The sequence below is a fragment of the Somniosus microcephalus genome, chromosome 1, assembly GCF_052327205.1.
Source record: "Somniosus microcephalus isolate GS21.2 chromosome 1, FLI_Smic_1.0, whole genome shotgun sequence".
Lineage (NCBI taxonomy): Eukaryota > Metazoa > Chordata > Chondrichthyes > Squaliformes > Somniosidae > Somniosus > Somniosus microcephalus.
This window is the reverse complement of record NC_140987.1, coordinates 406,878,200-406,905,624: the sequence shown is the minus strand read 5'-3', so window position 1 is coordinate 406,905,624 and position 27,425 is coordinate 406,878,200. Positions and strand designations below refer to the sequence as shown.

Here is a 27,425-nt window from a genome sequence, read left to right as displayed (position 1 = left end):
GAAGAAAGACTTTGATCTGCACAAACCTGTTGCTGATCACTCTGGAGGAGCAAACAGCATGGGTGTTTCTTTGGTACATGACATTAGACTTGAACATCCGAAACGTCAACATGGCTGGCATGTCGCAAAATGCTCTGCATAGGTCGGTCATAAAACTGATGCGGAAACTAATACTTGGAATGCCAGCTGCTCAAAGTTTGTCCCCGGAAACTGGGTATGATAACGTGTTCTTTTATTCAAGGATCAACGCCTATCATGATTGTTTGCAGAGACAAGTAGCTGATGCGCCGCACCTCTTCCTCGTAGAACCAGCATTTCATGGGGTATTGTTTGTGTCCATGCTGTGGTCAGGAGGCTGGTGACAGTGCACCAACAAGTTTTATGGTGAATTGTGCTCCTCATCATGCCCCTCATGGGTTCCTGTTACCTGCTGGCCACCTAGCAAGGGCTCAAGCTCCTGCCTGTCAGTCATTGAATGAACAACTTTGTGACTGTCTTCCTTGGGAGGGAGGGGTGTGGGTCTGTTCGAAGTCAAGTTAGCTCCAAGGTAACATACCTGACAATGGAACATTGGCAGACAGTCAACCTCCTGTGATAGACTCAGTAATCTGCTAACTGAACTGGGCAGGTTCTCTGAATTCTGGGGCACTGTTGATCACTGGCTCAATAGTGGAATCTGCAGAGGTAAACCTGGCACTAAGGTTTCGATTTCTTTCCACTCTACTCCAGATAATGCTAAAAATCACTGCTCCAATTGGCAAGGAAGTTGTCTGTGGACAAGCAGCGGGAAGCTTGCCAGTCCTCTATTACTTGTAAACTGCACAGTCTTAGTTGGTTAAACTTCAGCAACTGTATGCTTCACAGTTGGAGGATCTTAAATCTCTGCTTAAGTTTCTAGATTTGGATACATGAAGTGTATCCCTACAGAAAAAGAAGATACACCCATACAGGTTAAACAAACTCGCTGTGGGTTTTTCAATACTTGAGAACAACAATTTTCATTTGTAGAGCGCCTTTAACAAAGGAAAATGTCCCATGTGCTTCTCAGGAGCATAATAGACAAAAAATTGACACCAAGCCAAAGAAGGAGATATTAGGAAGGGTGACTAAAAGCTTGGTCAAAGCGGTAAGTTTTAAGGTGCATCTTAAAGAAGAACGGAGAGGTAGAGCTGTGGAGAGGCGGAAAGATTTAGGGAGGGAATTCCAGCGCTTAGGGCCTGGAAAGCTGAAAGCACTACTGCCAGTGGTGGGGTGGAGAGAGTGGGGGTATGTATGAGAAGCCAGCTTTGGAGGAAGGCAGAGTTCTTGGAGGATTTGTAGGAGGTAACAGACATGGGGAAGGCCAAGACCATGAACATGAGGATGACAATTTTTAATTCAAGGTGTTGGGAGACATTGCAGGTTAGCAAGCAGATGGATGATGGGTGAGCAGGACCTGGTGTGTTTTAAACTGTGGGCAGCAGAGCTTTGGAAGTTTATGAAGGGTGGAAGACAGGAGGCCTGCAAAGAGAGCATTGGAATAGTCGAGTCTGGAGGTAACAAATGCAAGGATGAGGGTTTCAACAGCAGATGGGCTGAGTCGGGCAGAGACAGACGGAGACAGTGGTCAGCGAGGAGAATGGAATTGGTGCGAGGAAACTGAGTTTGTGGTTGGGGACGAATACAATGGCTTTGGTCTTCCCAATATTTAATTGCAGACAATTGCAGCTCATCCAGGACTGGGTGTTGGACAAGCAATCTGACAAGACAGAGAAACTGGAGGGGTCGAGATACATGGTGGCTGATTTTCCTGGAGCTGTCAGGCGGGGTTTCAGGCGTGTGGGGGGGGGGGGGGGGAGAAAAATCGCAAAAATAGGGGGTCGCGACCCCCCCCCCCCCCCACCCAGGCGGGACTGGTCTTTAGGCAGCCTAATCACCAATAATTGGCATCTTTAATGCCATTTTAAGGGGCCCTTGCTATTTTCAGCCTTTCCCCATGTTAAACACACCTGGTGGGAACCCTGTTGATGAAACCTGGCGTGAACAATATCGGCTTGCTTACTATCAGCTGCAGGTCAATCAGGAAAGAAGAGATTTAATCAGACAGCATTTGTATGTTGCAGGATCTTGTTGTTTCAGGCTTGGGGCAACTTGTTCCAGGCTTAGGCACAGCTGTGGAAGGTTGGAGCCTCACACACTTCTCCAATGTGAGCTCCTGGGAAGCACCTCTTGGCACCCTCACTCAGCGCTTCCTCAACGGAGGCATCTACCAGAAGTATGGGAGGCCTTTTTTCCCTTCCCTTCATGCCATTAGAGGATCTCCAGCAGCACAGGCGTCAGCAGCAGAACCAGGAACAGCAGCATCATCAGTAGGAGCGCCAGGCTGCTGCTCACTCACCTGAAGCTGCACAGGCCAGAAGGGGCCAGCGCTTGGATGTGGCTTGAGAGCACCTTGCTGCGCATCAGGGGGCCATGGGGACCCATATCTGCACTGGCAGTCTTACTCAGAAGGACTTCCATGAAGGTCTGGTTTCTCTGTTCAATGGATACCCATCGCTCCTCAAGAGATGTCATTCTATTATGAACACACCGGCCTAGAAATTCGGTTGTGGGTCCGCCAGGGCTTTAGCGCCCGAAATTTTGCGCCGGCGTTAATGCCGCTGCGCCCGACGAAAATTCGGTTGCCCCGGGCCCAGACGGCGGCGGGCGCTAATGGAGGGTTTTTGCGCCTCACTATGGGCGTTCAGTGCAGTTTTGAGGCGCTAATCCCCCGCTGCGGCACCCGAGGCGGTGCGGCAGGCTGGGGTACTGCAAGCCTCCTCCTTCTGTTAAGGAGGAGCTGCCTGCAGCCGACCGCTGGCCGGTCGATTCGCCCGACAAATGAGCCCGGCACCTCGGGGAAGAGCCGGGCTCGCGGGCCACACACATCAGTGCCGCGGGGGGGTGGTGGAGGAGTCCGGGGAGGGAGGTGCGGGCAGGCGGCCGCCGGGAAAGCGGCCGGCCGCCGCTCCACCTTTATGCGCCGGCGCAAAGGTGTGTAACATCCCTTTCAACAATCGTTGGTTGCGGCTGCCACGGGCGAGGCGGCCGCAACTGAATTTGGGCTTGGGGCCGGGTTACCACGGCAACCGGGACGCTGCGCACACCGATGACGTCATCGGTGCCGGCGCAGCGCTACCGGCTAACGCCGATGGTAGGGCCCAACGCAATTTCGTTACCAGCTATAATTCCGGCGCAAGACCCTCTAATGCCTCTAATTGGGCGCTAACCCCACCGAATTTCTAGGCCACCATGTTTTCCATACCCTGGCGACTTATCTCCTCCATGGAGGGTGCCAACCTTTCCATGGTGATGCGTTCATGCACCAATGACTACGCAAAGGCTCAGCTCATCTTCGCTATGGACTCCTCCATTCGCTCCACACTCGCAGCGACCCTGGAGACAAAACCTGCCAGAGACTCCTGCATCTGTGCATGGAGATCCATCACCTCTTGCAGATGGACCCAGAGGCAGAGGGTCGACATGCAGCTGAGCTGAGCTGGCAGAGTCCTGCACCCTCCTGTAAAGGTCAAGGGTGGGACCAACAAGCAAAGGGAACCTTGGATGACAAGGGATATACAAAAATGCATTAGAAATAAGAGGGGGGCTTTTGGCAGTTACAAAAGACTAAAGACAGAAGAAGCCCTAGAGGAGTATAAAAAGTGCAGGGGCATACTTAAAAAAGAAATTAGGAGGGCGAGGAGGGGCCATGAAATAACACTGGCGAGCAAAATAAAGGAAAATCCTAAGATGTTTTATAAGTATATTAAGGGCAAGAGGATAACCAGAGAAAGGGTAGGGCCCATTAGGGACCAAAGTGGCAATCTGTGTGTAGAGCCAGAGGATGTAGGCGGGGTTTTAAATGAATTTTTTGCATCTGTGTTCACTATGGAGAAAGACGATGCAGACATAGAAATCGGGCAAGGGGACTGTGACATACTTGAACATATTAGCATCGAGAGGGAGGAGGTGCTAGCGGTTTTAGCGGGCCAAAAAGTGGATAAATCCCCAGGCCCGGACGAGATGTATCCCAGGCTGCTGTGGGAGGCAAGGGAGGAGATTGCAGGGGCTCTGACACTAATTTTCAGAACCTCTCTGGCCACAGGGGATGTACCAGAGGACTGGAGAACAGCTAACGTAGTACCATTATTCAAGAAGGGTAGCAGGGATAAACCAGGGAATTACAGGCCAGTGAGTCTAACATCTGTGGTGGGGAAATTATTGGAAAAAATTCTGAGGGACAAAATTAATCTCCACTTGGAGAGGCAAGGATTAATCGGGGATAGTCAGCATGGCTTTGTTAAGGGTAAATCATGTCTAACAAATCTGATCGAATTTTTCGAGGGGGTGACTAGTGGGGTGGATGAGGGAAATGCTGTGGATGTGGTGTACATGGACTTCAGTAAAGCTTTTGACAAAGTCCCGCATAGGAGACTGGTCAAGAAGGTAAGAGCCCATGGGATCCAGGGTGCCTTGGCGCGTTGGATCCTAAACTGGCTGAGTGGCAGGAGGCAGAGGGTGATGGTCGAAGGTTGCTTTTGTGACTGGAAGCCTGTGTCCAGTGGGGTACCTCAGGGATCGGTGCTGGGTCCCTTATTGTTTGTGATCTACATAAATGATTTGGATGAAAATGTAAAAGGTATGATCAGTAAGTTCGCAGATGACACGAAAATTGGTGGGGTGGTAAATTGCGAGGAGGAAAGCCTCCGGCTACAGGACGATATAAACGGGTTGGTCAGATGGGCGGAAAAGTGGCAAATGGAATTTAACCCTGAAAAGTGCGAGGTGATGCATTTTGGACGGACAAATAAGGCAAGGGAATACACAATGAGTGGTAGGACCCTAGGAAGTACAGAGGGTCAGAGGGACCTTGGTGTACATGTACATAGATCCCTGAAGGCAGCGGAGCAGGTAGATAAGGTGGTTAAAAAGGCATATGGGATACTTGCCTTCATTAGCCGAGGCATAGAATATAAGAGCAGGGAGGTTATGATGGAGCTGTACAAAACGCTGGTGAGGCCACAGCTGGAGTACTGTGTGCAGTTCTGGTCGCCTCACTATAGGAAGGATGTGATTGCTTTGGAGAGGGTGCAGAGAAGATTCACCAGGATGTTACCTGGGATGGAGCGCCTCAGCTATGAAGAGAGGCTGGACAGGCTGGAGTTGTTTTCCTTGGAGCAGAGAAGGCTGAGGGGGGACCTGATTGAGGTGTACAAAATAATGAGGGGCATAGATAGGGTAGATAAAGAGGAACTTTTCCCCTTAGTGGGGGGGTCAATAACAAGGGGGCATAGATTCAGGGTAAGGGGCAGGAGATTTAGAGGGGATTTGAGGAGGAACTTTTTCACCCAGAGGGTGGTTGGAATGTGGAACTCAATGCCTGAAAGGGTGGTGGAGGCAGGAACCCTCACAACATTCAAGAAGCATTTGGATGAGCACTTGAAATGCCATTGCATACATGGCTATGGACCAAATGCTGGAAAATGGGATTAGACTGGACAGGGATGGATGGGCGGCGCAGACACGATGGGCCGAAGGGCCTCTTTCTGTGCTGTAAAACTCTGACTCTATGACTCTCCACTGCTGTTCCTGTCTCCACAATCTGCTGATGCTCACTTGTGAGCTGTGAAACACCAGGTGACAACACTACTCTATGTCCTGAAGGTCCCCCCGAGGTGTGAGTGTCTGCGCTGGTGCTGGGTGCGCTTACTTCTGCTGACGCTGCGCCCTCAGAGGTTGGAGCTTCCTCTGAGGAGTCTGGCTGCACAGCCTCTTCCTCCTCCACAGTGGGGACGGAGGCTCTGGATGGTACTGTGGGGGAGTAAAGGAAGGAGTTAGAGATGTAATGCCAAGGTTCTTCTGGTGACTCCCAGCGAGTTGACATTTGCTGACACCTGCATCCATGCAGCCTTGGTCTCAGTGGGAGGCCTCTTCCTCCCTGACTTAGGGAAGAGGACCGCCCTGTGGGCCCTAACCCCATCCAATAATGCCTGCAGTGAAGCCTCATCGAATTTGGAGGCAGCCCGGGGTCTGGCACTGGCCACAGCTGCTGCAGGCTCCTCTGCCATCCTGTATGGTTCGTTTGGAAGCCTTCAGAGGATGCAGTGCTTGCTGTGGACCTTGAAAGCACCACGAATGATGACATCATACTGTGGGGCTTTCTGACTGGAAATAGTCAATTAGCAAGGGTTCCCACACGCTGGAAATGAATTGGCCAATTGAGGGAAAATTGCATCGATGTGGCAGACCCATTTAGATTCGTGTGGGAACCCCGACATTCGGGGAACCCGACAATTCCCCGCACCTGCGGGAAAATCGACCCCGTGGTGGTGAGGTGAAGCTGGGTGTCATCATCGTACATGCAGAACCTGATGTCGTGTCTTTGGATGATGTTGCCAAGGGGTAGTATGTAGATGAGAAATAGGAGGGGGGCCAAGGCTAGATCCCTGGGTGACCCTAGAAGTAATGGTTTGGGGCAGGAAAAGAAGCTATTGTAGGAGATTCTCTGGCTACGACTGGATAGGCAAGAGTGGATCTAAGCGAGAGCAGTCCCACCCAGCTGGACATCAGTGGCGAGGCATTGAAAGAGGATGGTGTGGCCGACTGTATCATAGGCTGAAGTCGAGAAGGATGAAGAGGAATAATGCACCACCGTCACAGAGGATTTCATTTGTCACTTTGATTAAGACTGTTTCAGTGCTGTGACAGGGACGGAAACCTGATCGATGAGATTCAAGCATGGAGTTGCTGGGAATATGAACAAGGATTTCGGAATCGACAACACCTTGAAGGCCTTTGGCGAGGAAAGGGCAGTTTTATTTGGGGCAGTAGTTTGATACCTGCCAGAAACCCATGGGGTCCTTCTTTAAATATGCAGATCAGGCTCTGGTGAGATCATCGGGGCCTGCCTGATATTTTAACCTGAGGCCTGTGTGGAGAAACCATTGTGGCTTTTTTGCCAAACCAGCCTAGCAAGAAGAGTAGCCGGAACCAGAAGGGGCCCAAAAGGGTAAGTATTTTTACTTTTTTGACAATACTTGTGGGACCAGGGAGGAGTGGTTCTCCAGGCTCCAGAAGGAAAGTTTAAGCCTTCCCTGTCATTGCCTCCCACACCACACTCTGCCCCGTTTCCCCCCCCACCTCAACTGACTGCATGGCCCTCCAGAACCCCTTCTCTCTGCGTGTGTGTTTCTATCGCTGTGTTCCTTTGGAATAGGTTCCAGGGCACATCATTATTATCTGGGATGATGATAGTCAGTCCCTTTGTACCCCAGTTCACCAAGTTACTAGTTTTAAGCAAATGGTCCTTGGCTACAAAGTTCGACAACAGCTGTATTTCTCTATTGTATTATACTGTATGGCCTAGAAATTGAGTGGGGTTAGCGCCCAATTAGAGGCGCTAGAGGGCCTTGCGCCGGAATTATAGCCGCTTCGGAAATTGATTTGGGCCCTACCATCGGCGTTAGCCGGTAGCGCTGCGCCGGCACCGATGACGTCATCGGTGTGCGCAGCGTCCCGGTTGCCGTGGTAACGCGGCCGGACGCCGAAATTCAGTTGCGGCCGCCTCGCCCGTGGCAGCCGCAACCAACGATTTTTCAAAAGTTTCTTGCTGGACTTAGCGCCGGCGCATTAAGGTGGCGCGGCGGCCGGCGGCCGCCTGCCCGCACCTCCCTCCCCGGACTCCTCCACCACCCCCCCGCGGCACAGATGTGTGTGGGCCTCGAGCCCGGCACTTCTCCGAGGTGCTGGGCTCATTTTTCGTGCGATTCCACCGGCCAGCGGTCGGCTGCAGGCAGCTCCTCCTTAACAGAAGGAGGAGGCCTGCAGTACCCCAGCCTGCCGCACCGCATCGGGTGCCGCAGCGGGGGATTAGCGCCGCAATCCTGCATTCAGCGCCCATTGCGAGGCGCTGACACCCTCCATTAGCGCCCGCAGCTGTCTGGGCGCGGCGCAGCTGAATTTTTGGCGGGCGCAGCGGCAATTAACGCTGGCGCTAAATTTCGGGTGCTACAGCCCTGGCGGAGGCAAACTCAATTTCTAGGCCTATATGTTACATATTTTTAATTTTGTGTGAGACTCAAGACACATTGCAAACATCTGTCAGTGTTCAGTTTCCACACTGCTTAACACCCAGCGCATTTTACATACTTTCCTTTGTAGTGGGTTCATTGTGTTTTTTCTGTTTAGGCAAACAGGTCAGGAAGGGCCCTGTTTTCAATAAATGGTAACGTCTGCCTAATCCCCCCATTTACAATAAACACTGGAAAAAATAATTGCTGATTCGGGGCTCTAAAATTGCAGACAGACTCTGTAATGTGTTTTATAGGCCTGAGTTACCAGAACTAAACAAAACCTCCTCTGCCCAGACAACCCCTTGCATACATGGCAGCTGTGTCATCAGTCCTTCAGTTCAAATAATTATTTTTTTGCTTTTCTGACGACGTCTAAAATTTATTTTCATTTTTTCATGACTGGTGGGGCGTGGGGTGGGGAGGTTGGATTGGGTGCTGCACTGAGGGATTGGCGAAGGGTGAACACTTCCTTTCAAGCATCGAGCCTCCTCTTCAGTGCCTTCCAGAAATTGGCACCTTGATTAAATGGCGCTATCCCTTTCCCATCGCCAGAATGCCATGGAATCGGCCCTTCGCTACAATGAAGGAGCTTGAGACTACCTGCCAAATCTGAATGGACCAAGGGGGAAGATCTGGCTGTGTTTGGGGTGAAGCTGAGTGAGCAAACAGAGCTCAACTTGGTAAAGGTGGAGGAGCATGGATTGGACGGAGTTGGAAGTGAACCTGAGGAAAGGTGGGTTTGGGGTGAGCCTGCAGATGCAAAATTGACCATGTTTATTCAGGAAATCAAGCCTTAATCTTTCACCGACACATAAGCAAGTCATATGTGAAAACGTGGGAGGGAATTGGTTTATGGATCACTTGGGTATCGCAACCTTACATCAGATCCTTCCTGTTGCATCAATAGGAGGTTAGAACCCAGGTTAATATTTTCTTTTCTGTGACATGTCTCTTTCAAAACTCATTCAGTACTCAACAGCTGCTAAAGACGTTCAACCACAGCTTTAAAATCGTGCTGAAAAGATTTTAAGGGATTTGGAATGGCAACCATTTAAGATTTTTGCATTTGGTTCTTGCTGCTGCGGCTGGTTCTGTGCTTCACTGTGGAATATGTTGCTGAGCGACATCACAGTTGGAAACTGCCAGGGTGGTTCCAGTGATGGCTGAAAATACATAGAGTAAAATGGTATAAGCTGTAAGTTTTTTCTTTTATCAAATTTAGTCTCCTTTCCGTAAGGTGCCATTTTATACTGTGGTGCAGTTCTGTTGGATCTATAATAGACCACCCAAATGATCAGTCTTCATGTATAAAAGTTGGAAGACTATTTGACTTGGGGGGTGGGGGGGGAGAGTGGGGGGCTTCGCAGTCAATACAGATCCTGACAGCCATACACAGGAGAGGGGGGGGGGGGTGGTAAAATTCGACTTCTGCGAGGGTGCAAAATGGGTGATTGCGGATTGGCCACCTGTTGTACGCCCTGCCCAATTTTCCTTTCCATTGACTCTCGGCATCATGAGTGGATGTTAAGAGTTGGTGGGGCCAGCTTTCGTTTTTGGCATCATTGGGTGCACGACTCACACTGCCTAACTGCTGAAGCTCGCCGGAGACCTGAAGCATTTTCACGGTCGGGCTTCATTAGAATAATATTGGCGAGCTGCCAGCGGTGAACGTGGCCAACAGACCGCTTGCCAATCAGGGTGGACGGGAAATCTGGCAGCTCTTCCTCGGAGCCGAGGTGGGAAGTTGGGGGATGGTGTGGCTTCTCCTGTCCCCACAAAAGTCTTTGGCAAAACTGGTGAGGAACGTTTTACTGAGTGGCCTGCAGTGGTCCCGTTCAGGGCCCATGATTTGGCTGCACAATCTTCCGTTCCACTGAATAGAGCCTACAGAGTGTGTGCTCCATCCAATTGAAGACCAAAATTGCTTCAGAGTCCTAAAGACAACATAAGACACTGATTTCAATATTTTAATGTGGTTCTGCATGCTTCAGATGGAATCGTTGGACACCTATTCCAATGCCCGTTTGAAAATCAAGTCGGGCATTAAGTGAGTGGTAGTTTAAAAAAAAATTAATCTGCCTACTACTCCATTCATGCAGGGTGGTAAACAGATGACAATTGTCCCCGACATTGTCAGAAGAGAAGAGGGGAGAAAATTTAGGGCAAATATTGTACATGAACTTCTTGCTGTATGTTCTAAGTGACCCTCAAAGAGTATCATGGTTAACACCAGTAACTTGACATCCTGTTTAAACCCCTGCAGGAGCTCGAGAAATCCTTCGAGCACTGCAGCGAGAGTACTGTCAGATTTTCTTCTTCCCTCTGGCTTATGAGATCAAATAGACTCTTAAAGGCCAGATTGGAAGTCGTGCTGGCTTTGTCTGGCCTGTAAAGAACCCTCGGGGTTTGAAAAGCATGTGTGTTCTTAGGCAGTAATGAAGGAGAAAGTGTATATTAATTGGTGATTAGTTAGTGCCAGGATGCATTTGTACAGATGCTTTGAGTCTGGAAGTGAGTTAATTACCAATTAATATACACCTTTCTACTGGAATATCACAGTTTAAAGTGTTCACTTTCTGTGCTTAAATCGAAGAAATCTTAAGAACTTCACAGGTTCTGACTTCCATCAAATATTGGACTGAATGCAGGACTGAACTGCACTGCACATGTGCAATCAAATCTCATGTCACTGATAGTTGTGCCTGTTGCAACCACACTCAACAAACACTTTAAAATTAGAAGATGCACATTCCAGGGGGCTGCAGTAACTGAAAATTTGAATTGGCAAATTCAACTATTGGCAAATGTAGATAAGTCCGCCAGCCGCAAGTTTTGGCAAAGTGCCTGCCCCTAAACCAAAGCAAAGGCAATCATCTTGGATCAGGATTCATCACACTTCAACTATTAACAGTGGGGAGTCGCAGCACCAACCGGCAGTCTCTGCATAGACATAGACCTCAGAAGCTCAGCATCCAGGCTCTGCTCAACCACAGACCGCAGAACTGATAGCAGATAGTCTGTGGCAAACATGTTACGTGATATGCTGCATAGCGCTTAGGCACTTGCCTCACCTAGCAAGAAAAGCTACACGTCCTGAGGAGGTGAAAGGACCCAAATAAATGAAGCTTCTTTCTTTCTTATGAGCAGTTTGAGGGATATCAAAAAGTGCATCATTGTGCAGGTACACAGAAAGCAATTTACCAAAGCTATTAGGAAAGAGGTCTGCACCTTGTTGCCTCTTTGCTATCAAAGTCAGAGAGACAGTTCATTTGTAGCTGAGGAAATAAATGCACTGCACAGTGTATAACTGAACCATATAGACTCGGAGGGTTTCAGGTTTCATCCCCAGGCTCTGCTGACTTAGACGATCTCAGTAGGGGACTATAATTAGTCTCAGTACTCTGGACTAGGGAGTGAAAATATTGGCCACAATTTCGCTATCCTGTAATCCTTGCTGGAAGGTGCATGTGTCGGGTGAGGACAGGATCAACTTGGTAGTCATGACGCTCACAGTAAAATAGCCTGCTGATATTACCTGGTCCATATTGCTCAGCATGATAAAGCATGACCACCTCAATGGTCAGATGTCTTCTGCAGACATTGACAAATTTAATAACTCCAATTTCCTTTGTGTATAATGTATGCTTTTGTTTAACATTGCCTGGTTTTGTTCACACCAAGATGGATTAAACTGGCTGTGAGTTGGAAGTTTCCATTTGGCTGTTCTTGACCTAACTAGAATGATTTCAGATATCAGGAATTTCAGTTTTGAGGAAAGATGAGAGGTTGAGCTTGTGCCTGTTGAAAAAGAGACTCTTTGAGGTACCTGAACAGAAATTTTCAAGATTCGGAAGTGAATTGACAACTTGATCGAGGCACTTGTTCGTTATGCTGAAGATTTGAAATATCAGGGGCCACATTATAAATGAGAAAGTTAAAAAGAAGGAAAATAAGGCAGGACTTTTTCCACCCACCGGATAATTCCATTGTGAAATATGTTACCAGAGAAGGCCATTGATATGTATGGGTAAAATACACCATTATAACTGATTCTTGATAGAGAAAAGATGAAAGGATATCGTGAGAAGGCATATTTACATTTTTGAAAAAAAGGGATGGGCTTGTTGGGTTTTCACAGGCAGTAGTGCCAGAGCAGCAATCTAAATGCCCACCTCTTGTGATACTAGTCTCCATTATTTCTGGCATGCCCTCCGCCCAACTACAGACAGAGGTTATGTGATTTTTCAAATTGGGCTCTGCACACCCCCTAACATTGGGAACAATCTGGTATCCAGAAATAAAAGAACAAGTTTGCAAATTTCAGGCATTTCTTGGTTGTCTGTTGCTGCTCATGCTGTGGGACCAGCCCATCAATGTAAACGGGCAAGATACCACAGCAGCAAGATTTCAACCAGAAGTTGGCCTATATACTATAATAATAGACTTACCCATGAGATTCAATCTTGTGCTTTCCTGCCTCAGATTGCAATCTCGTATGTTCATAAGCTGTGCCTGAAGTTCCTGCCACTTGACTTTCCTCTGTCTTGCTGGAACACAAGACAAAGGAAAGAGTGCGCTACAGAGGTTTGACTTGCCCTGCATTCATAGTGCAAGTGAAAGTCTTGCTCTGTAGCAATAGAATGCAAGAGGAAGTGTGCAAGTTCCACAAATAGAGAGATTATAATGAAAGAAAGGGAAAAGCACCGGATCATAGCAGAAAGAAGACTAGGCTAATGCTACTTGGCAATCCCCTGTGGCCAATGTGACAGATGCAGCTTGCAGCTTTTCACCCTGGTAATGTTTCTGGTGTGAGTTGACACCTCCGGAAACGGTTCGCAGCTGAACACCTTGCACCTAGGATTTGTTTACAGCTCTGAATATAAATGCAGCATGAGAGGCTTCGCCTCGCTACCTGTACAGCTACCGTACATTTCATGTGTTGGATTAGGTGATGGCTCAGTTGAATATTTTTCCCCTTAACTATTAACCCCTCCCAATCAACAGTTCACACTGAATATTTCTTGGCACATGCTCCAAAAGAACACTGGAGGCCGTAGAAGCAGCTCTATCGACTGCTGAAAGGGAGGAGAAAGAAAGAAACACAAAGGAGCCCTTGCAGCACGAGTACCAACAGGCTCACAGCTGATAAATTAGGCACACTGCTGTCTACACTCCGTGAGCTGGAATGTTAAACTAATTTGTTGAGAAGCTCAACAATGCTGAGTGCAGCTCAATGTAATAAAATGCCAGTGAGCAAATAAAGATCTGAAATCATTCTGTTTAAACTGAAATTGTTGCCTCTAACATTGTATGGGTCAGGGACAGTGGTGTACATTGACTAAATAAGACCAATTCCATTTTTATGCCAGGATTCTGGAATTTTTGCCAGTGCTCTAGGGATCCTATTCTATGATTCTATCTATTTTCTATGAAAAACAGAAAACCAAGATGCCTTGTTTATAATGTAAAGATGCTCCAGTTCCGAATAATCAGAGCATACGTATGTGGTGACTAATAATTCAAATTCTGTTTTTATTACATGAGATTCCAGGGTTTGTACCAGTATTTTGGGGATCACTTTAATCATTCCTTCAGCCTTCATCCCACCCCAATTTGCTGCCCCCCTGCCCACCCCCCGTCCCCCTGAAGCTAGTGACTCTTTCAGGGTAAAGTTTTATGGGTACGAGCAGTCCAAGCAGCCATTCCTTGTGTATGAGCCTATACTGTGATTATTGACCGACTATTTGATCAGGGAAGTATCACATGTTACCCTATCCTTGCACAACAACAACAACTTGTATCTATATAGCGCCGTTAATGTAGTAAAACATTCCAAGCTGCTTCACCAAAGCATTATCAAAGCACATTTAACACCGAATCACATAAGGAGATATTAGGACAGGTGACCAAAAGCTTGGTCAAAGAGGTAGATTTTAAAGAGCGTCTTCTAGGAGGAGAAAGAGGTAGAGATGTGAAGAGGTTTAGGGAGGGAATTCCAGATCTTCAGGCCTAGGCAGCTGAAAGTATGGTCACCAATGCTGGAGCAATAAAAATCGGGAAGGTGCAAGAGACTAGAATTGCAGGAGCGCAGAGATCTCTGAAGGTTGTAGGGCTGGAGAAAGTTACAGAGATAGGGAGCGGCGAGGCCATGGAGAGATTTGAAAACCAGGATGAGAATTTTAAAATAGAGGCGTTGCTGGACCGGGAGCTAATGTAGGTCAATGAGCACAGGGGTTGTAATGTATATACCTTTATAAGTGGGGAACTATCTTTTACAGCTCATGTATACTGCAGTACCGGCAGTGACCACACCTGTATATAGCCCTGAGTAGTAATCTGTACAGATCAGTTCCACTGTGAGCCACGTTGAGTAAACACCTGTTGTACCGTTCTCCACAGTCTGTGTCTTATTATACACGGACGCAACAGGGGTGATGGGTGAACAGGACTCGGTGCGAGTTAGGATACAGGCAGCAGAGTTTTGGATGAGCTCAAGTTTACGGAGGGTGCAGGGTGGGAGGCGGGCCATGAGAGTATTGGAACAGTTGAGTCTAGCAAATGTTCACACATTTACTTTCCAGTTAGAGTCACTGGATAGTGATCAAGAGCAGGGTCTTACATGCAAACATATGAAAATGATGGGCAAGAAAAGACCAGCTGGTCCATCAAACCTGCCCCACACTCATGATGCCTGGAGCATCGTGACTAGATACTTCCTACCCCCCAGCAGCCGTGTAATCTATGGGGAGAGGCAAAAAAAAACCAGAAGAAGAGACCCAGGGCCATAAAGGGAAAAACAAAATACTCCTTAAACCAAGATTGGCCAGACAAGGGATTGAAACTGTTCAGGCAATTTGCATAATAATAGAATGGAATAGTTTGTAGTGCTGCAGACTTACCATGCCCAACATTTAATTCTCGGTGAGAAGCTTCTTGTATTTCCTGGAGATCACCTGTCATGGCCATTGCTGAGCTGTGATAAATGTTTCTGTGAGGAGGCTGAGTGGAAAGCTCAATGAGTGATGATGCTTTAGGTCATTATGGACGACCTGACGAGTGGCGACATCTTGCATGATGCTGCCACAAATTGTTCTATTCATAACACTTGTAGCATGAATAACATGAATAATTCAATATGTGGGTTGGGGTGGAGTTATTCAAGAAACGGAAAGGGAACTGCCAAGGACTATTACATTTGTTGTATGATGTCAAGCCAGTGTGCATTTACCCTAAGCCATCAGCCAATTATTTTGATTAAGAGATGCATAAGATGGAGACTTGTTGCCTCTCTTTAGGCAGGCTACACCAACCAAATTTTCCTAATTCCTATTCCTTCAGACATAATGCCTGCTTTATTCCGAATATCAACCAAGCCTGGTTTCCATAGTGACAATCAGTATTTTCCATCAAAGCTTCCTTAAAGTTTGTTTTGAAATTTATGAATACCTTTATGGCAGGCCTGGCAGCCATATTGCACCAGCAAGAATAACATTAGCAATGTGAGTGTCTTTCTTCTTGCGAGCTATCCTTCCACATGAAGTTGCAAATCCCACAATGCACTGCAGCCCCTACTCCAAAGCCTGGCATCTCTGAGTAATGTGTCTTCGGAGGCACGAGATCAACCCCATACAAGGAACTTTCTGCTGTTCTGCACCCGTCACACAATAAATGGCTATTAAGGATCCATCCAACAGCCTAAAACATTATTTGCGCTCCAAATAATAGCGATTTAGCTCTCGATTTTCTTTCATTTCAAAAAAAATTATGGATGACCATTTATCCTGTTCTCCACTTAACTCTTACTAGCTGCGCTGACGCTCTGCAGCTCTATACTGTGTGCTCCGTTAATCATTGATACGCTAAGTTGACAACTCTTCTCTGTTCCTGATACAAGCTGAAGGCACCATTTCCCCAAGGGCTGCTCTGAAGGACTACAAGCCGTATAAAATTGTAAAAATAGAGGAGCTTTCTGCCGTCTCTCAGGAGACACATTTCTTGGAACAAAAAACTCATAGTGACACATGCTACCACAAATGCTTTTTAACAAGATGCTCGGAACATATATTTTTGCCGGGTTGATCTGCAGCTTGAATATTTTCAGATTAGTCGTACAGATATTTATGTCAACTGATTATTTTGTTAATCCTGAACTCCTGGTTAAACGGAAGCTTAATGTACTGTAATTTTTAATCAGCAGTTGAGCTTCATGGTTCCTTGGGAACTGATTTTTAGTCTGTTGGCATTACTGAGTTAATAAGCTGAAGATCAAAACTACTCGGCAATGCTTTGTTTCTGCTGGGGTGGCCCTGGTTTTCAATTCCCATGCAAAGGAATCTTGACTCTACTGATCACATAGGTGCAGAGTACAGTATAATATACCCGCTGAGTGCGTGCCCCTGCATGGGCTGAATGTCTTGTACACAAGCAAGGTGCATCATCTTGTACCTGGCCTGGCTGCATTATATTGTACCTAGACTACTAACTCAGCCTAGATTGGTGATTGAATCTGGCACCTTTGTGTTCAGTACAGTCAGCTACTCACTTTATACACTCACAAAGCTATTGGGGGTGCAAACGCTTGAATTAAAAAAGCCTATCAATTATGGGAGAATGGAAAATGCGAAGGGAGGTTAAGGCATGCTACTTATTGGAGGTTATGGGAATGAATGAGTTTGAGCAGGAGGCATTGTGATGAGTGTTGACAGTTAGACAAATCTCAAAGTAGACGATTTGGACGTAGGATCTTCTGTGTGCTGATGGAAAAGCTACAAAGCCGCACATTATTTGTGATCTTCTGCCAGCTTGATAGTTGAAGTGGAAACAGTTTTGGCAGAGTGTGTATAAAATAACCAAATGTAGTCTTCATCAGAACTGGGCACATCAAACTGATCCATAATTCAAACCAGCATTAAATTTGAATCCAGTCCAGAAAGCAAGGGAGCAAATAGATATTCCTGAGGCTTCGGTCAGCTTGGAATCCTTCCAGAAATGATATTAATGAATGTTGAATGCATAGCCAGTCCTGAATAGGCAGCCGCAAAACAATGTTACTGTGCTTCAGCAGGAGGAATGTAAACAGATTCCACTTTGGTAGCCAGCGAGCATTAGCTCTCATCTCATAGACGTTTTGATTTTTTTTGTTGGGCCTTTTCTCTATGTAGAATTTTAATTTTGACAGTGTTGTGCCCTTGTGTCTCCTTTGCTAAATGCAAGCTTCAATTTTGAGAGCCGTATGGCCTAATCATTTGACTGTTTTTTCAGCCAAGTAGGTGTTTCAGAGATTAAGCTAATGGGTTGAGGTGCACATGGTGTATAAAGGAGCCTTTCAATTAAGGACATGAGAAATGAAAGAATTATTTAAAGTGGATAAACTCACTGTTCTTCTGAGCACCAAACCTTACATTAGAAGCTGTCCTGCCTCTTGTAGGTTAAGAATAAAGTTGGTAATTTATGAAGACCCATGTAAGCAAAGGATAACAGGGTCTTCAACTTCCAGACAAACCTGCAAACATAGTTATGTATATAGAACAGAGTGTATTTAATAATAAACAGTAATAATGATACAAGTCAGCAACTGCAACAGCACTTTGTGTCTCGTCTCTCTCCCTACTCCATAGAATCTTCTGGATTTTGTCTCATATACCTAACTTCTTCTCACAATCCAGTCCCTCAGGATTGTTGCATTCTCCATCACCTCAATTTCTGACATCCCAACAGTAAATAACACATCAGATACCTACATGATTCTGTCAAACAAATTAACCAATTTAATACTAAAACCTCAAATTGGAGCCCATAAGGAAAAACACTCAGATTCCCAGTAAGTAGAGAATCCTAACTGAACTTTTCTCACCGATATTCAAACTTTGTATTAACAGGTCTGGTATTTATAGAATTTATTGCTATAAGGGCTGGACCTTGAATATTGTTGACAAATTCTGCCGCCTTCATAGAGAATGTGGCTTATTTTTCATCTGGAACTGCAAATTGTTTATTTTTAACATTGATAATCATCCATGGACCCCAGTTTGTCAAGTTATCTTTTTCTTTGAAGGTGGCGAATCAATTTGAATTTTGTTTCTCCCCTTTCTGATCGGCAATCATTTTGTGTTGCTCCTCTCACTATGGGAAACACCTGAAGCTAGCCATTGGTCTTTTGAGTTGAATTGGTGGCTTCCCTGGCTAAAATTTATCCTACTCCTGAGGAAATTTATTTCTGAGGAGTTAAATTGCAATGTAGGCAGGAATGGATTGTGCAATTGGGTACACCACAGCCAAAACATTTCAGCTGCCTGCTCCTTGCCAGAGATATTGACATTTCTCAGAATGTTTCCATGTTAGGCATCCCAAATCTGCATTACACTCTGTGGGCTTATAATACCAGCTCTAGTTTGATTGTCAAAATCACGGACCCCAGTGCAGTTTGATATTTCATGGTAAACCTTTCCTGAATTACTAAAATTTGATATGTTAGCAGGGGGTGACGACAAGCTTTTGAACTGTGCTACCATGAAGCGCACAAATGTGGGTAATAAGTCCTCAGGCTGTTGCTTTCCAGCTAGGATTTCCTGTAGAATACTATTATCCGTGCTAGTGCATAAGAATGTTTGTCTTAATAATTTGGAGAATTTCTCCCAAAGCCTAATGTCCCCTTGGCAGTCTGCAAAACACTAGCAGGGTTCCCTTTCCAGATAATAAGGTTATTTGAGAAGTTATCCAGGTGTCACTCTTCCCCACCTTTTCCCTATATGATGACACCTTATTCAGCTAGCCACTTGGAGACTGTGTCCCATTGTTGTTCTACATAGCATGCTTCTTATCCTTTGCTGTATTTATATCTGATGGAGCAGTGGCTACCGGTGACAATTGACGTTTCCAACAACTGCCGTCTATCAGACCAAGTGTGCCTGGTTCCCCATTATCAAATTGGGCTTATCTGCCCATCGGGTACCCATCACAGGGCTTCCCCCTAACTCCTGTCACTGATTTAATTTCCCCATCTAGAGCTACCGGATCCTGATGCCACAGGCTGACATTCTGGCTCGGGTGAAACATTGTGTAGCAAACCCTCCCAGCTCCCCTTCCTGCCGTAATCAGTCACCACGACTACTGTAAACTCAGAAGAAATATCTTTATCAGTCTTAACTTTACACATACATTGAACAATTTAAAAATCTCCATTTGTGTGAAGTGGCACTGAAGTCACTCCTACAGCAACAATTAAAATTTAAATCCAAGCAACTGATTTAAAACAACCTATCCATGGAGTATATTTACTTCCACAATCTACCGCCCCCTCAACACACTCACCAAAATTATATGCAATATCTGATTAACCAACTATACTAATCATTATGCACTGGCTTAATAGTTTAACAAAGTAAGGTATTCAATTTTTAACTTTTTTTCTGAACAGTGGGTTGGGGGGAGATTTTGTATTCATATTAAATATGAAAAATGTCAGTCTAACCAGATTTAACAGTTCAAACGGGTCTAAAAAACCTTAAAAAATCTAAAAAAGCAGTTTTGCATGACAATATATATCTTTCTTCCTTTGACTCCTTGATTTGAGGGAGAAGACGATTTTCTGCTCGTTGCTTTTTCGTAAGTTTAAAAGGTCACTTGACCAGACCCAACTTGCCAGTTTAAAAAAAACTGCTGGGCTTATCTGTCGCCGACACATGAAGATATTTTTGTTTGGACACCAATTATAAAATCTACATAAATGGCAGATACAAAGGCCACCAATTATAAAACCTACACAAATGGCAGACACAAAGGCCTTCAACTTCTCCTAGACCAAGCTCCCCAAATACGGTTACTTATTTAAAGCAGGGTGTAATAATAACCGGTGGCAATGATGCAGGTTAATAACTTTAGCAGCACTTCCCTCATGCGTTTGTGCACATGCGCGCTCTCGCGCTCTTACTTTCGTGCTTGATCTCTTGCTCTCACTTTTGCGCTGTCTTCTCTTGCCTCTCTCTCTCTCTCTCGACAACCTTATGGTTTTTGCTTCATTTACCTAATCTCCCCCTCACCATCCCTTGCAGTGGGAAGAGACAAGACTCCATCTTGCCATATTCCAGTCGCTCAGGCTCGCTACACAATGCAGTCACCTGCAGCTGGGCACAATAACTTACTGACGTGCAAAATGGTGGTAACAAAGTGATTGCTCCTGTGGTGAGCAAAAAAAAAACTTTATATTGAGAAACCCAGGTAACAGCCAAAGTCCACAGTGCAGGACACCAGCAATGTTGAAAACAGTAATGTGGAAGACATGGCAAATCAAGAAGTAGTGGTTAGGCTTTGGTTTTGATGTAAATCCAGTTAGCAGTAACTGACAGAAAATATCAATAGTTAACCTTGTTTGTGGTTAATTATTGGTGACTGTAAAGCAAATGTATTTAATAGATTCTGGTCAATAAAGAAATCAAAGAGTTTGGATTTCACATCTTGGACTGTAGTGTTGTAAGTTTTCGGTATAGCAATGATGAATGAGTGGTTACATGTCATGAGTGGACAAGGGGGTAAGATGAGTGAACCATGGTCTCTGGGGTGCCCTTCCCCAATTTGCTACTTTTTTCTGAAGAAGGTCTGTCCAATATTGCTCCCTCAACCAATACCATCAAAAAATGGATCAACTGGTCATTTGTCTCATTGCTGTTTGTGGAAAGTTGCTGGCACAGGACAACTGCTTTCATACATAACATTTCAAAGTAATTCACTATATGAAAAGCACTTTAAATGTGATGCTCTATTACCTCCTGTATTTGTCAGTCTTGATGTGTACCTAATCGCTGAATGGGATAATAATGTTGAGCTCTTCCTTCCTTCCAGCTACTTCCAATGGGTCATACGAAGGCTTGGAGAACAGAAACGGGGGAGTGTGCAAAACCCGATCCATGAAGATAGTTATGAAAGTTGGACAAGGTAAACAGTGAATCACTGTCCTAACTCCATGGTATGTTCCTGAAATGTATAACTAAAACCACAGCTGCCTGCAACATGATCTGTTAAAGCTACAGCAAGTTTGCCCACAGGTCTGAGGTACCAAACTGCAGTACTGTTTTTGCCTTTGGTTGCTGGGGAATGCCTCTGTGAACTGAAGAGTTAGTGTACCAGGACATGATCGTTAAACAAAGGGGATTGCCTGAGATCCCTCCTACAACACATTCAGGGTAGAGTCCTGAAGCTGAGCATTTAGAGTTTTATTCTGTGCAGGATCTGAGGATTGCCAAATACTCAATGTTATCCTGTGCAGAAGCATTGTCGGATCAATGCTTTACAGTTGCAATAATCTGTGTGCACATGTGTACGTGCATGCACCTGAGATCCTATGTATGTCTGTGTGTATTTGTCTGTATGTGTCGGGTTGTCTTTGTCTCCCTATCTAGGTGTGTCAGATTGTCTTTGTCTACCTATCTAGGTGTGCCTGATTCTTTGCTCAAAGTCCATTTATCGGAATCTTTGTGCATGTGTGTTGCTGTGTAGACATTTCTATCTATCTGCTTGTGCACCTCTGTCTTGCTCATCTGTGTACGACTGTGTATCTATATTTCTCTTTGCATCTCTGCCTATCCATGACTGTGAATGTGTCTGTATATCTGTCTGTGCCTGTCTGTTTTAAAATGCCATTTCAGTAACTTAGTCTGAATCTAAACTGGCTGATTTTACACTGCCAGCCACATATCCAGCTTAATCTATCCCGCACTGTGCCAGACCCAGAAAGGACTTTGTATGATTTCAGTCGGCAACCCTGCTATGCCAGTATTCACGTTGACACCAAAAATGAAATGCTGATGACATTCAGCTAAAAAAGCAAATCAAATGAGAATGCAATCTGAAGTCAGAGTTCAGTGGCCGCTCAGTGTCTTTAGAGAATGAGTTTTAAAAACATTTTGTTTTCACCCCCCCTAAAGGCACTGCTTCTTGCTGGGGTGCAGTTCTAGGGGTATAAGCCAATGTCCAACGCCTCGCCCAAATCCCCATTCACTTTCCAACATGGATTGCTGAATACCAATTACAGGGGCAGGAACCCGGCCTGATTTTCTTTTTCCCTTCATTAACCCAAGGGTACAGAGGCTAATTGTAGCACACCCACTGTGACCCTGGCTAAAAGTGTAAGGGGGAAAAATTCAGTTGTTTGCGCCTCCCGTTAGCGCCTTAAGAGGGCGCTAATGGGGCGCAAAGCAACTAGCGCCCGGGCGCGGTGATGTTTGCGCCGCTCGCGAACTTAACTAGACATTTTGTGGCGGCGCTAAACACTACCGCCACGATCTCCTGCGCCGGCAGATTGTGACGTCAGTCGAGTGCGCAACGCCCCGTTAGCGCCCCGGACCGGATATTGAGCGGCGCCCCCTGCCTTACTGCCTGCCGCTAGCAACGACAGGTTGAGGGGAGCGTTTTGCTGTCAGAAACAGACTAGGGGAGCGCTATTTAAAGGCGACCGCTTCCTGCCTTTTTTTGTCGGTGACATTTTTGCACCACGCATTCTGAGAGAGAGAGACTTCTGGAGAGAGTCAACGCTGTGTGAAGGAGTTTTGAGTACTGAACAGCACATTGCAGGTTTATTTTGATTTGCCCTTCCTTGCTTCACCAGCGCTCTGAGGTAGCGCCTCGCTCCTCGGCCTTTGCGCCTTAAGACAGGTGTGAAGCACCTGATTTAGTGCTCCAATCACCTCCAGGGGCGATAAAAGCCAAGTTTGCTGTCGGAGGCGATAATTAATGGCAGGCGCTAATCTTTGCGCACAGCCAATAATGGCACCCCAAATGGGGCGATACTGAATTTTCCCCACTAATTCTATCCTCTACCCCCTTCCTAATTTGAGTTGGGATTTTAAAAAAAGGTGAATTTTGAAAGCATATAAAAAGGCTGTAATTGTTACCTGATTATCACCTGTGTATTGCTGATACATTCTAATTGGAGAGAGAGAACACGCACAAACATTGATACACTTCCAGGAACCAATCACAAAACACAAAATTTAATGCTTACACAAACTTCTGAGAAAGTTACAAAATAATGCTGCCATAGTTGTAATGTCCCCAGCCAATGCCCTCTCCTACCCTCACTGCTAACAGATACAAGATACCTACCAGTGAACCAACTACATAGTTCACCCTGACCATTCTGCCAATTCCCAGGTGATGCCAGATCAAAGGGTTGACCCGTGCTTCCAAATCAGAACAGCCCCACTGCAGCACTACCAGACTTCGGGACACCCTCCGAGTACTGCCAAAGTCCATGGTCATTCCTCAGTGCTACCAAAGCACAAAACTGCCCCCGTTCCCCTATCCAGTACTGCTATTTTTTAAATATTTGTTCTCGTGGCAAGGCTGCATTTATTGTCCATCCCTAGTTACTCTCAAAAGGTAGTGTTTGGCCTGCTTGAACTGCTGCAATCCTAGTGCATGACGGTGTTGGGTAGGAGATTCCTGAAAATTTGACCCAGCAATGATAAAAGAACAGTTGTATACATCCAGATCAGATGGTCTGTGACTTGCAGGCGATGATGTTCCTGTGACATTGCTGCTACTCCCCTTCTCGGTGGTAGATGTCACATGGCTAGGAAATGCTGTCGAAGTCAGCCTGGTGAGTTGCTGCAGTGCGTCCTGTAGATAATACATAGGGCAGCCACAGTTTGATGGTGGTGGAGTGGGTGGATATTAAGTTCAGTGCAAGAGAAGCCAATCAAGCAAACTGCTTTGTACTGGATGGTGTTAAGCTTCTTGAGTGTTGTCGTAGCTGAGTGGTGAGTATTCAATCGAACTCTTGATTTGAGCCATGTAGATGGTGGAGAGATTTTGAGAGGTCAGGAGGTGAGCCAGTCGTCGGAGTACCCTAACTCTGCCCCACTTTTGTAGTCATGGTGTTGATGTAGCAGGCCCATTTAAGCCTCTGGTCAATGGTTACCCCATGACTGTTGATAGTAGGGGACTCGGTGATGGTCGTGCCATTGAAGATCAGGTGGAGGTGGTTGAGCTTTATTAGAGATGGTTATTACCTGGCACTTATGTGGTGTGAATGTTATCTGCCACTGGTCCTTGTTGTCCTGAATGTTGTAGGCTAGCATGGGATTCTTCATTATTGGAGAAGTTGTGAATGGAGATGAACGCTGTAGAATCATCAGTGAACAGCCCACACCTGACCTTATGATGGCGAGAAGGTCATTGCTGAAGCAGCTGAAGGTGGTTGGGTCAAGGACATCATACTGAGGAATTCTTGCACTGGGGTCTTGGGACTGTGATGATTGGAACAAAGACTGAACTCTGACAGCCATGCCATCTTATTTTGGGTCAGGGAGACTCCAGTCACTGGTTTTCCCATTGTTAGTTCTCCTTGGTGCTGCACTCCGTCAAATGCTGCTTTGGTGTCGAGGGCAGTCACGCTCCTCCTGGTGTCACAAAACATTTCTAGCAGACTTCAGGCCAGTCCCCACATGATTACCTCCCCCCGCCCTTGAGGATAACATTTCTGCTCTGCTCAGCATTGGACCCTCTGGAATTCCACATCCCTTGACCAGCGAGCTGCCTGTGATATTAAAATGCAGTCCAGCCTTCAAAATGGCTCCGATCTCTCAGTAGGAACTTCATTCGGTCTACCTACCATGGAAGGTAGGTAAAGAATGTGAGAATCTGAGAGAAGTTCATGAGATTGGAAAATATGTTGGGGTCACAGAGCTTAGGTTGTCCTTGCTAGAGTATGCTGTCAGGTTGTTCATATTAGAGTGTGCTGGTCTGGTTATCTGTCTGAGATGAGACAGTTTATAAAGTACTAATACATCCCTGCAATCTGGACTAGTTTGGAACCCAGGTCCTCGTGATGAAAAGCTAGTGCATCACCAAATCCCCAAATTTTTGGTTTTACATCACCTTTTTACTTTTGACAGTGTCCTTGCCCCACTCCCACTCCTTCATGCAACCAGGCAACTTCTTGACCAATTAAAAAGGTGTGAACACGAGTTGCCCAGTGAGGATCAGCAGACATTCCTTCTAAATTTCCCACCATTTCCCCCATGATGGCATTGCTAGCATCAAAAGCTCATTGCTCGTACCCACCCCCTGCTTGCTCTGCAGCTCGGCACTGAAGCTATGTGCTGCTACCTCATAGTCTTTACGTTTGACACCTTGATGTTAACCAACAACTCTACACTGATCCAGACACTGGAGTACCAAAGAGCTGGTGCAGTCAGTAATTTCCATCTCCCTTCCATCCAGATCCAAATACAAGACCACCGCTGAAAGAAAGTAATCCTACAAGAGCACCGGGTAAAGGCCAGGACAACACAGTGAAGAGTGTTGTCTCCCTCTGGAAAGAGCCATCTTCAAAAGAGAAATCTGGGAACACAGGTGAGGAAGAAAGAACTTTCTAGGATGTCTTTCCATAATTCTGCTTCCTGAGGGTAAAGATTTTAAGATGAGTGGTGGGAAGAGGGGTGGTAAATAGATTAGACTTTTATCTCTGGCTCCTGGGTTTATATCCAACCCAGACTGATGGGATAAAAAGGAGTCATTTTCTGACCTCACGCTCCTGGAAGAAAGCCTCTTATTTAAATGGTCCTAGAATTGTACAGAGCACACATCCAAATTTTCGGTATGCATTTCCAGTGGGTGAAGTTAGCATGAATTAAGAAAATTGTCCCTAAAGTCTCCTTTGTTGGCTTGGTAGATTCTGCGTTAAATGAACCTGGGCATTCATAATCCAGTTCCTCATAGGCACAGGGCTAAGCAGAAAATTGGCCCTTTTTCAGCACAAGTCAAGACTAAGTTGTCAATTTCACTGACGGACCACAGGATGCCTGGTGTGAGAAATGGAGTAAAATGTTATACTGGTGCAGAGGAGTGCCCTTCTGAAGTTGGGTCTGCGGTTCACTGTTTGGGCAAATTGGAGGGAGTTTTACTCTGCGACTAACCTGTGCTGTACCTGTACCTGAGCTGGGAGCGCTTGTTGGGATGTTAAGAGGGATGTTCTCTGAAGGGTTTGTGTATCCATTGGTCATCCATTGGTCCCCTTCCACATTGACTGAATCAGAACAGAGTCTGTCATTGTCCCATGGATTATCTGTGGGGAGGAGGAGATTGGAATTAGGCTACAGGAAGGCAGTTTGTTGCACACATTCAATCAGCCTTTGTATGAAGCAGTTAAATCTAAACTGTCTGCTCATCTTTCCTCTTCTGAACTTGAGCCTGTGCCCCAATTATAGAGTTTGTGATTATGTCAAACAATTCATTCTGGTTTAGCCCTTAAAACCATAAAAAAATCAATGTTTCCCCCAAGCCTTTTATTTTTCAGTGCACACATTTCCCAGTTTCCTTCGTCTCTTTTCATATTTAGAAAGCCAGGTACAGCTAAGGACATTACCAATGTTGAAAAGAGTAAGAGAGATGATGAGGTGTAGAGTGAAACAAAGAAGAAAAAGAACCTTTCATATGACACCTTTCGTATCCTCAGGATGTCCCAAAGGGGTTTACAGCCAATAAATTATTTTCAAGTGTTGTTACTGTTGTTACGTAGTCAGTTTGCACAGCAGAGTCTCACAAACAGCAAATGAGATGAACAATCAGTTAACTTTTTGTTGGTGTTGGTAGAGGGATGAATGTTGACCAAGACATGGGGAAAATTTCCTGTACTACTTCAAATAATGCCAGAGAATCTTTTATGTCCACCTGAACTGTCAGTTTAGCATCTCATCCAAAGACGACATCTCTGCCAGTGTAGTAATCCCTCGGTACTGCACTGATGTGTCAGTTTAGATTATGCAATCATTTCCTTGAGTGGAGTTTCAACCTGTCTTGTGACAGTGCTATCACAGAGACAAGCTGACACCTGGATTAGAAAGGGTTAGATGGGAAGAAAGGAAAAAAAAAATTTTTTAAATAGCCTGGTGACCACTTTAGTACAGTGACAACAACAAAACTTGCATTTAAAAAGTGCCTTTAATACTGAAAAATGTTTTACAAAGAAAAAAATAATTGAAAAAGTGGTTGTTGAGCCAATGTGAAGGTTTGGAGAAGTGACTGAAAGCTTGGTCAAAAAGATGGGTTTAATGAAAGTTTTTTAGTAAGTGGAGAGGCAGAAGGGTTGAGGAAGGGAGTTTCATCTAAATTTTCATCTTTACCACCGGAGCGTTAAGCATCGCCTAGGCCAAGTGCAGAAAGGAAAATCTGGTGGAAGTTCTCACTGGTGAAGCGCCCCTTACAGGACCGGCCAGATTGTCCTTACATTAATTTCAATAGAATGAAAATCAGGGAGGTTATGTTAGGGGCGTGCAATCCTCCCTGCATGATTTTTCTTTCTGGGCTCCGCCCAGGCAACTCTTAACATTCAGGCAGTAG

General features: G+C 45.7%; 1 protein-coding gene across 3 annotated transcripts in view; it reads left to right on the top strand.

Moving 5' to 3' along the window:
- The window catches only part of efnb1 (ephrin-B1), a 276,055-nt gene that overhangs the window by 236,210 nt on the left and 12,420 nt on the right, over positions 1–27,425 (top strand). For 2 of the 3 annotated variants that reach the window (XR_015079681.1, XM_085998381.1), the window contains exons 3-4: positions 20,928–21,020; positions 25,308–25,439. Coding sequence is in view for 2 of the 3 variants with exons in the window: in XM_085998381.1 (XP_085854507.1) it covers positions 20,928–21,020; positions 25,308–25,439 (225 nt within the window). In the remaining variant the exon portion in view is untranslated. The remainder of the gene's footprint in view (positions 1–20,927; positions 21,021–25,307; positions 25,440–27,425) is intronic. The other variant, XM_085998395.1, reaches the window with a different exon arrangement.